This window comes from Drosophila gunungcola, unplaced genomic scaffold (assembly GCF_025200985.1).
Source record: "Drosophila gunungcola strain Sukarami unplaced genomic scaffold, Dgunungcola_SK_2 000001F, whole genome shotgun sequence".
Lineage (NCBI taxonomy): Eukaryota > Metazoa > Arthropoda > Insecta > Diptera > Drosophilidae > Drosophila > Drosophila gunungcola.
The window spans coordinates 2,391,686-2,402,856 of record NW_026453197.1 but is presented as its reverse complement, the minus strand read 5'-3'; the positions used below and the strand labels follow the sequence as shown (position 1 = coordinate 2,402,856).

The 11,171-nt window shown below is 36.8% G+C and overlaps 1 protein-coding gene across 1 annotated transcript; it reads left to right on the top strand.

Moving 5' to 3' along the window:
• The first annotated feature begins 43 nt into the window (after window positions 1-43).
• LOC128261666 (rab GDP dissociation inhibitor alpha) lies at window positions 44-5,113 on the top strand. The gene is made up of 3 exons (XM_052995452.1): window positions 44-782; window positions 2,573-3,048; window positions 4,488-5,113. The coding sequence occupies exons 1-3, from the start codon at window positions 389-391 to the stop codon at window positions 4,947-4,949; spliced, it is 1,332 nt and encodes a 443-aa protein (XP_052851412.1). The 5' UTR covers window positions 44-388; the 3' UTR covers window positions 4,950-5,113.
• Window positions 5,114-11,171: the final 6,058 nt, after the last annotated feature.

Here is an 11,171-nt window from a genome sequence, read left to right as displayed (position 1 = left end):
AACGAACTAACTGGGAAATTTTTTGGAAGGCTAATCTGTGGAAATAAAATTTTCCGATTTTCAGTTTTATTTATGTTTTCTGTCAAAATTAGTTTGTGTGCTGCCGTGTTTTTTGTTCCATATTCAAAGAACCGCCGATTACAACATCGCAGCAATGCAGCCCTGCGCTCGCTAAGAACGTAACGTGACGTGACCAGCAAATGACGTGACGTGACGGCGAAAGGGCAGCGCAAAGCGGACGAGCGAGAGCCCAACGAGTAGAGAAAAAATATTGAGCGCAGAAAAGTCCACCAAATCGAACGTCGCAGCAAGTGAAAAAGGCAAATAAAAACCGGATAATAACCAGAGAATATTGTGATTAAAATACAAGCGAACCGCAGCAGCCAAAATGAATGAGGAATACGACGCGATTGTGCTCGGAACGGGGCTCAAGGAGTGCATCCTCAGCGGGATGCTGTCCGTATCCGGCAAAAAGGTGCTGCATATTGATCGGAACAAGTACTACGGCGGCGAATCGGCCTCGATAACGCCGCTGGAGGAGCTCTTCCAGCGCTATGGGTTGGAGCCGCCCGGTGAGCGGTTCGGGCGTGGTCGCGACTGGAACGTGGACCTGATCCCCAAGTTCCTGATGGCCAATGGCCAGCTGGTTAAGCTGCTGATCCATACGGGCGTTACCCGATATCTGGAATTCAAGTCCATCGAGGGCAGCTACGTCTACAAGGGCGGCAAGATTGCCAAGGTGCCGGTGGACCAGAAGGAGGCCCTGGCATCCGATCTCATGGGTTCGTTTCCCTTTTTTTTTTACTTAGCAATAGTATAATTTCTTTTTTTTTCCCTTCCAAAAATTGTGCAAATTACCAGCTGTGCGTGTGTGTGTGTGTGTATGTACTCGACTCTTATCTGCCCCCCTCTCTCGCTCTCTTTCTCTGTTCTTCTTTGTCTCGGCTTTTTCACTCGCTCGTTGTTGTTGTTTTTGACTGACACGTATGTGTGCGCCGAAAAAACAGTTGTTTCTTGGCTTAGCAGAGAAATTCTAAAATTTCTTTGAAAATTTCCCCACATTGTTTATTTGTATAAAAATTATCGCCCTATTACGATTTGAATTCCTACTGGGGTGGCTCAAATGTAATCGCTCCACGGTGATTCATACACCTGACGCTAATTACTCGCGTCTATTTTACACCTGATATTCGCTTTGGCTGAAATCTTTTAGTTTTTCTCTTCGTGGCAGCAACAGAATGCAATTAGTCAACTCACGCTCTATTTATTTATGATTGGGTCTTGAATTGTTTCCATTTTATTTTTACGTGTTTTTGCAACCAATTTTTCGGTGAGGCGCATTGAACCCCTTCACTTCACAGTGGAGCTTGCCAATCAAAGGCTCTTCGCACTGAATAGAATTTTAACCTTGAACTACACACTTCAATCTAATATCTATTTTCAGAAAATTCCTACTTGAAAATCTCAAGTGAATTTCTTCGAGTCGTAATGTTTTTTGTTTTTTATTTGGTTACTCTTTGCTTGAACAAATTTAAAATCAAATAATAAAGAAGTATTTGTCCAAAAAACATTTCTATTTTATTGTCAATTATATTTTGTTATATATAAAAACTTTTTAATTGCGTAGAAAATAAAATTCTGACATTAAACTAGGCTGTAAGCAGATTATAGTTTTCCGACATTTTATAATAAATCAGTACTTAAATTCTTTAGTCTCAATTTTTTTGCTTAGTCCTGACCATATTGTTTAAATTTGTGCATCCACAAATCTTTACATAAAAAAAAAACAAAAAATAGTTGTCAAGCTAAAATCGAATATTTAAAAAATCTTTTCTAAATACAAATTGCTAAATTATGGAGCCTAATTTAGTATTAGTATTTGAATTATTCTCAAGAATGTTAATAATACCAATTTTCATAATACCATAATTTTCTGAGAATACCATTAGTTTCATCATCAAATTTTCTGAGAAATTTTATAAAATGTAATGGTAATTTTCTGCAGACTGTTTTTGGGTATTTGCGTTTGTTTTAGAAGCAATACCTCTTCAAAACTAAAAGATATTTTAGAAAACTAGAATTTAATGTTTTATCAGTTCTGTCAGAGTTAAAAATTAACAAATAATGACTATTTATAATTGGTAATTATAATAAAACAAATAGACATATATTGAGGTTGCAAGTTAGACTTAACCAAAAAAATTCTTAACACCACATAATTAATTTTATACTCGTACTCGTTTTTAAAATAAGATTATTAAGAGCCTTTAGTTTGGTAATTAAAAGATAATCCCTTTGTAAATGCTCCACTGTTGTTGGCATTACACGTATGCTCAGAATGACGTCATAGGGTGGCCAAGTGTTTTTTTGATTGTTGGTGGTGGTTATCCCGCCCCCTAAACTATGGGTTTCAAATTATATTTGCGAGCTTGTGTTTGTGTGTGTTTGCCTGCAAATGGAATGAAAGAAATGGGAAACTTAAAACTCTGGGCTCGCGCACTCCCTTAGACAGATCCTGTTCCCAGAACTGGTCAATATGGTAAGCGATACCTAAATGTAAATGCATTCGCAGGTATGTTCGAGAAGCGTCGCTTCCGGAACTTCCTCATCTACGTGCAGGACTTCCGGGAAGATGACCCCAAGACCTGGAAGGACTTTGACCCCACCAAGGCCAACATGCAGGGCCTGTACGACAAGTTCGGCCTGGACAGGAACACGCAGGACTTCACCGGCCACGCCCTGGCCCTGTTCCGCGACGACGAGTATCTGAACGAGCCGGCCGTGAACACTATCCGGCGCATTAAGCTCTACTCCGATTCGCTGGCGCGGTACGGCAAGTCGCCCTACCTCTATCCTATGTACGGATTGGGAGAGCTCCCACAGGGATTCGCACGCCTGTCGGCCATCTACGGCGGCACCTACATGCTGGACAAGCCCATCGACGAGATCGTCCTTGGCGAGGGCGGCAAGGTGGTGGGCGTGCGCTCCGGCGACGAGGTCGCCAAATGCAAGCAGGTCTACTGCGATCCCAGCTACGTGCCCGAGAAGGTAAGACTACACATTCTGTAAAGATTACCATTGCCGGAAGAATATGTTTCCCTGAAAATACTTAAAATCTAAAGCATACATTAAAAGAAAACACAGTAGCTTAACTACCATGTTTTTTAGGTAATCGAAATGAGATTATAGGACGAAATGTTCTAATAATGCTGTAAATTCAAAATAATCAATTTAAACAGAAACAGGGATTTCTAAAACTCAACATTTGGTTACAAATAATTTGTATTAACATTTAATGTTAGGTTTTTACTTTTTGCTCCCCGTTTTTGTCGTCAAACAACAAATTGTTGTAAAATTATAAAAATAGAGTGTATTGACTTTCGACTTTAATTTTATTTGCAGAAGATAAGTTTTAATTAATTTATAAAACGATTTCTTTCAGAGAAATCGAAAATATCCTGCGAAAATGAGATAAAAAATAAAGTTACCAGATAACAAAAGAGGCTGTCCTCGGTAGCGGCGCTTCACAGATATAGAGTCTTTCCAACTCGCACTCGAGGTCATTTAGATCATTGTAATTTGTTTCCGTCCTTCTGTATCCCAAAATGTCACAGTGCTCATTTCCACCCGAATTATTTGGTTCCCCTTTCATCCAAATATCCAAGGTCAATCGCTGGCCAGTTGGAAACCAATCGTGTATCCCATGATGAGCCAAGTCAGTTCCAGAGGTCCAGTAAATGTCTTCAATTTTCGCGGTCCTTAGATAAATATTGAGCAGATCCCATTCCTTCATGGTCTCAAATGCAATTAATTGGGCGTCCATTCGCCGACAGGATTCAAAAGCATCAAACCAATTTTTTGTCAGATTCGTTTCAAAGTAATAATACCCTTCACCGATCTTTACAAACGGTTCTGTGCTTATGTCGAAAAAGTCGGGCGCACCTAAAGCATATAGGAACTAATATATGAAAATTCGTTGTTCTTGAGATACGCCTTACCCTCTGTAATTATTGGCGTTATTTCGTACGTCCAAAATTGGGTGAATAATCCCAGGAAAATGAAAAGAGTGAGCTTCGAGAACATTTTTGCTAGACCGCTTAGGTTATTGGGAAGGATTGGACTTTTATACTGAATACTTATCGGAAGATTTTAGGCAAAATGTTAATCTTTTGGCAATTTGTTTTTGCGTTTTTAATTTATGACATCGTTATCGTACATTTGGAAGTATTATAGCCTAGCCCGACATAATTAATCGCATTTGATTCGTACGCAAAATTGGTCACTACACTTATGATCTAAAATACCAGCTATTTGTGTTATTCAGTACCATGAATAGTTTATAAAATAGTTGTAATCAATATTTTAGAATCTGTTTTTAGATTTAGACTTTGGCATTTTGCACATGGCACTTTGTTATTGAGAAAAGCGTACTAAAATTTGTAAACCAAATATTAATACAACTAATATTCTTTCGATTTGGCTTGCAGGTGCGCAAGCGTGGCAAGGTTATTCGCTGCATTTGCATTCTGGATCATCCGGTGGCCAGCACCAAGGATGGTCTCTCCACGCAGATTATCATTCCACAAAAGCAGGTGGGCCGCAAGTCGGACATCTACGTGTCGCTTGTGAGCTCCACCCACCAGGTGGCCGCCAAGGGCTGGTTCGTGGGCATGGTCTCGACCACCGTTGAGACCGAGAACCCGGAGGTGGAGATCAAGCCTGGCCTGGACTTGCTCGAGCCGATCGCACAAAAGTTCGTGACCATTTCGGACTACTTGGAGCCGATCGATGATGGAGCCGAGTCGCAGATCTTCATTTCGGAGTCTTATGATGCGACCACGCACTTTGAGACCACTTGCCTGGATGTGTTGAACATATTCAAGCGTGGCACTGGCGAGACGTTCGACTTTTCCAAGATCAAGCACGAGCTGGGCGACGAGGAGCAGTAAGCGGAATGCGAGGCCTCATCTGGTTATGGTGCATTTGGACAGCTCAACATCAGCCACAAACATCGGAGATCGCCCCAGCGTCGTGGCCAAACCTTTAAGAAATACCCAAGATAAAAAAAATTCAAGAAAATAAAAGCCCAAAAAAACTAAAGAAAAACGAAAAACCATAAATTGTATTACGAAAATGCTTTTCCATCGAGAGATGAAGTTTTAGATGTGAAACGAATTGCTTGCTTCGCGCAATATTGGATATGCCTAGAAAATATATATATATATATATATACACACCAATATAAATACATAAATAACACAACATGCAGTCGCGTATATATGTACGTCTATATAAATGTATAACTAAGTGAGTGTTAGGCAACTAAATCAAATTCACACAGTTTCAGCTTGTTGTGACTTGAGAAAGGGTGAATGACTCTAAGGTCACGCTATTGTGCTTGGACTTGTACGAGTATATAATAAAGTATATATATAATATATGACATCGTATATATATATTGTCTATGTATATTGCCCTTTTGCTTGGTTTTTTTTTTTCTTTTGTGATCGAACACGATTTGTGAGCCTCGCAAGGCCGCAAACATGCATAATACATACCTATAAACATGACACACTCCCACACATGCATAATGCAGCATTATAATTGTAATTGTAATCCCAAAAAAAACAGGAAGATATCGATGGTGTTGAAAATGTAAACAGTCGAAAAGTTCATCTCAGCATAGCCAATATATTGCACTTGATCGAAGCGCGGCAGACAACAAAATTAAACAAAGCCTAAACAGATAGATTGTCAATGGTATAGAGAACTATGGTATTCCGCATTTTCAGAATTTACATTTTTAATAAAAATAAAAAAAATATTTGCGAAATTTGATTTTCTTGGCGAATTAAAAAGATTTTTATGTTTTCTCTGTTTGGAGGTGCAAAAGAGAATGTACATATATTGTTACCAGTTCGCATTATTTTGCGGTAGTTGTATCATTTAACTCCTGATTAAACAGCGTAAAGAGCTTTTATAAATCGGGATTACTAGAATTTTTATTAATTTATTAATTTTTTCAACGTGCAGATGCAGTTGGTTTCTTTGCCAAATTTAAAAAAATGGAAATACGTTTATATCTCAACCAGTTTGGTCAGTCAGTCACGAAGAACTGGGAACGTAGTCCTGGAGCTTTTAACCTGCCAAACTGGCTCATCTAATTTCAATTCTAAGGTTCATGGTTCCGGTCAAATGTGGACCGAGTTTTAACGTCCTTAGCTTTTGCAACACAGCAAAGGCGGCATATTTAAACAAGAAAGGAAGCAAACTTCGGCAAGCCGAAGTTCATATACCCTTGCAGCTAATGCAAAACCTAAATATTCTTGAAAACATTAAAATTATGATTTACTTGCGTATATGTTTAAAAACATTGAAGCTATGATGATTTGCAGCTTAATTATTCGATAGTTCCTATGGCATCTATATGATATCGTTTTCCGATTTTAATAAAATTAAAAGCATAATTCTAAACTGTCAAATTATTAATAAGTCTAAAAGAATTTAAAAAATAATTACAAAATAGAAAAGTTACATTTAAAAAAAAAAGGTTTTTATATATTTCTAAAGGGTCTATTGGAGCTATATGATATAGTCGTCCGATTCTTATAAAATTTAAACCGTAATTCTAAAATATTTAATATTTAAAAATTAAAAACAGCAAAGTTATAATTTTTTTTATTTTTTTTTTTCCGATTGTTCCTATTAGAGCTATATGATATAGTCGTCCGATTTAGATGAAATTTAAACCGTAGTTCTGAAATATTTAACCATTACTATATGTAGAAATACTAAGAAACAAATTAAAAAACAGCAAAGTTATAATTTTTTTAATTTATTTTTCCGATTGTTCCTATGGGAGCTATATTCTATAGTCGTCCGATTTTGATAAAATTTAAACCGTAAATCGGAAATATTTTACCATTACTATATGTCGAAGAACTAAACAAAAAATTAAAAAACAGCAAAGTTATAATTTTTTTTCATTTATTTTTCCGTTTGTTCCTATGGGAGCTATATGCTATAGTCGTCCGATCCGGCTCGTTCCGACTTATATACTACCTGCAATAGAAAGACAACTTTTGGGAAAGTTTCATGCAGATAGATTTAAAACTGAGAGACAAGTTTGCGTAGAAACGGACGGACAGACGGACATAGCTAGATCGACTCTGCTAGTGGCGCTGATCAAGAATATATATACTTTATAGGGTCGGAAATGTCTCCTTCAATGCGTTGCAAACTTCTTTCTGAAATTATAATACCTTCTGCAAAAGTATAAAAAGGTTTAAAACTCAAAACTTTATCCCACAGTTAAGAAAAATGTATCAACGACAAACAGTTAATCATATCCAGGCAAGACGACCTAGACATTTCCGTCTGTCTATTAATTCGTTTATACACCTAGTATAGAGTATAAATCACAAAAAAATAATTCCTTTGAAAAAACGGATAGTAAATATATCAAGATTTTATTTATTTTCGAAAATAGCCCGAAATTCGAGCCTCTAAACTAAAATACGCCCTTAATTACGAAGTGCCGGCATCCATTCTACATCACACCAAAAAAAATATGAAAGTTAAGTTTAAATAAAAGTGTCTTGGATATAAACTACAGCCAGTGTTAGTGTACAAGTATTAATTTAATACTAAATAATAAAACCCCAATACTTTTTAGTTTAATTTCAAAACCACAGAGTCTAAGGCACTATTTTCAAATTACATAACTTTCACTTTAATACTTTCGTTGTATGAATTGAAAACTCTTCTTATTAAGAAGCTTTTTATACCCAATAGTTTAAGAATCGTATAACAATTGTTTACTATAACAACAATGTTTTTATTCATAATTATAATTACGAAGTTTGTAAGGAAAAACAAACAGTTTAATAAATTTAAATGTCATTTCTAATGACAGATGAATAGATTTTGCTGTCAAGAGGTAAGAGTGCAACTAGAGTATTTGTTGAATAAAAACAAGAAGGGAGGCAAGAGGAAGAATATATTCCCTTGCAGCTTTTCCAAAAATAAGAATGTTTTGATTTTTAGGCCTATAGTTTAACAACAGTGAAGCTATGAATATTTTCCGCTAAAGTATACTATAGCTCCTATGACAGTTATATGTCATTGTTGTTCGATTTAAATGAAAATGAATTATTTATATATTTATATTAAAAAAAATGATTTTGGCTGGTAGCTTTTTGAAAGGGTCTTAACTCTTGTTGACTTTATGAACCTTTAATCAGTTGTAAATGAAAAAGTGTACAGCAATTCTTTCCCCCCTCATAAATATCACTTTAGTCGTTGCTGCTTTTGTTAGCTGGTGCCGTCGGATTTGAATCACGTAACCATAAGGTTATAGTTATGGTCAGGACTCCTCGTTCCCTTTATGTGACACAATTACGAATTCCGCAGCAAGTGTTTGGCATGCATTTGAAATACTTGCCCCCTTGCCCCTCCCCCAAACCCACCACCCCCCACAAATCACCCCTTACATCAGTGGTAAGTGGGAAATTCTTATTGAATTGCATGTGGCATGCCACACGAGACTGGGGCTACTAGTTCGCTCACTTTCGGGCGCTCCTCGTCCTGGATCCTGGATCCTGAATCCTGTCGATGCCCCGGGAATGTGCAAAATGCCGAGAATGCCGAGAATGCCGCTTTAGACTCCTGTTAGTTTTAATGCTGTCACTGACAGTTTGTGTTTTTGTCCGTACTCCACTCCACTCCACTACACTTTGCCTTGGTTTTATTTTCATTGCCTTTGCGACCTGTCCAACAAAATGCCGCCAGTATTTTTCCAATTTCCGCTCTCAAGAAAAGGCAAAAGTGCAAAGACGTTTCGCATTATTTTGCTCTTGCCCAATGGCTGAGCATTGAACTCGTCTGGGGCCACAAGTGTTCCGACATTCTTGAAGTAGTTTTAAATTTTTGCCAATAAATAGTTTAAGTTCTAAAGAATGTTTGGATTTTTATTTAATGAATTTTACTATTATTTATAAATACGTTGAATAATTTGCAGGACTTTAAACCATTTTGTGAATAAATTTATTTACTTTTTATAAAATTACATATTAATAGTTATCTAAAAATAAAGAAGTCTATAACATGTAATCTAGAATATTGTCTGCAAGATCTTACATTTCATTTTCTCTAGAATACCTCAGTATGGCCTCCGAATTTTTGTCACATTTACCATCTAAATCTCTGTATATTTATGCAGATTTTTAAAAAATTTTGTAAACAAATAAGTTCACTTTTTATAAAAAACATCTCATTATTTATATTAATAATTCTTTAAAAATAAATAAGTCTATAGCATGTAATCCAGATTCTTGTCTGCAAGATCTTACATTACATTTTCTGCGCAATACCTCAATATGGTCTCCGAATTCCTGTCACATTTACCATCTGCAACTCTCTCATTGCGTCTGATTTGGCATGGCTCTGAGGAATGGGCTTAACTACCATCCTCTATTGTGGTTGTTGTCACTGGTGATGATGATGATGGCCATGCCGCTGATGTGGCCAAAACACGTCGCCCCATGCTGGTCAAGTCTTTCACCACATTTTTGCTCCTCTTCCTTCCGTCTTGAATGTGGTTTATTTTTTTTTTCGCAAGACGGGTCGAACCAAAAAAAAAAAGCAAAAAAACACAAACAAAATAACGGAGAAAAACCGCCAGAGAAGACCAAAATTTGTAACTGGGCAAATTGAAGTCAAAACTTTGGCGCTCAGCGCCGCATGCAAGTCACATACAACAGCAGGACGGAGGCGAGTATGGGGATTGCCAGGATAATGGGCGTGGCGGGTAAGGGGAGGGTATGGGAGGAGGCGATGGAGCTATGATGTCGACGCAGCACTGGCAGGCATGACTAAGCTGCCAGCCCCTGTCCCTGTCTGCATCTATATTCGCGTCCTTGTTGTTACTGCTCCGTCGGCCATGGTCAGGCTAACGAGCCCAGCTTTAACACAGAAAGAAATATGATACATTGGACCCTAAAATGGAACATATGGCTGTTGCATCACATTAATATATATATATTTTTTTAGTTGCTTTGCTATTTATTTTTTTTATCTTTTCCTTTGACAATACTAACAATAAGTGTATCAAATCTTATGGTAATAACCTAATTCGTATGACTGAATTATAAGGGCCTTGAAAATTATTATGAATGTAAAAATATTTTAAATAACAACACTACATTGCATTCAAATAAGTTTAGAAAACCTAACCTTTCATTTTAATATTTGTCAAGACTAAAATGCAATTCAACGTTCGATATATCTTAACCATACTTACTTTTAAAACTAATTTAAACTCGTTGTTTATTTATATAATGTACATAACATTGTTCGTTTGTTCTATACATACATTTTAAAACTGTATAATACACAAAAACTTAAATTTAAATAAGGGATTTTTAACGTTAAGTACTAAAATTAAAATTTCAATTAAAGCTGCCTGACACAATACCCTTTTTTACCATTATAAAACAATTTTATTAGGGATTACTCATAATATTATATATTATATCATATATGTTATATACATATATTATATATTATTGTAATTGTCAATTGTTTTCCAAAAAAAAAAAAAAAAAAAAAAAAACAAATCAATGATTTTCGAAGGAAATTTAGAAATATATAAATAGCTGCAAACATTTCTTCCAGTGCAGTGGGTTATAAATGGGTGGCAAAAGTGGCACCGCGTTGGGCTCGTAATAATAGCCAACCGCAAAAGGCCACACACAGTTACAAACACACACGCCCCGAAAACAAAGCAACAAAATGATGCCTTTGGGGTCAGTTGACGGTGTTGGAGCAATGATTTGGCGGCTTAAGGACGTTGGCAACGTGCATCGAGCATCGAGCATCGAGCTAAATTGACGCAGTGGACATAGTTAGGCCAAATCTTGCACACAGATAGGTCAAATTGAATATAATTCTTTGGCTTTCCTTACAACTTAATGTGATTAATTACACACGTTATGATTATAATGCAGACGACACGTTGTCTCCTCCGCAGCCATCATCGTCAGCTGTCTCATCATTATCCGCAACGACATCTTGCCTGAGAATCTCGTGGCAACATCAGAAAGTAGAGGGCATGACCACACTGGGCGAAACAGATTTAAATCCATTTCGATTTTCTTGACATGGGTGAATGG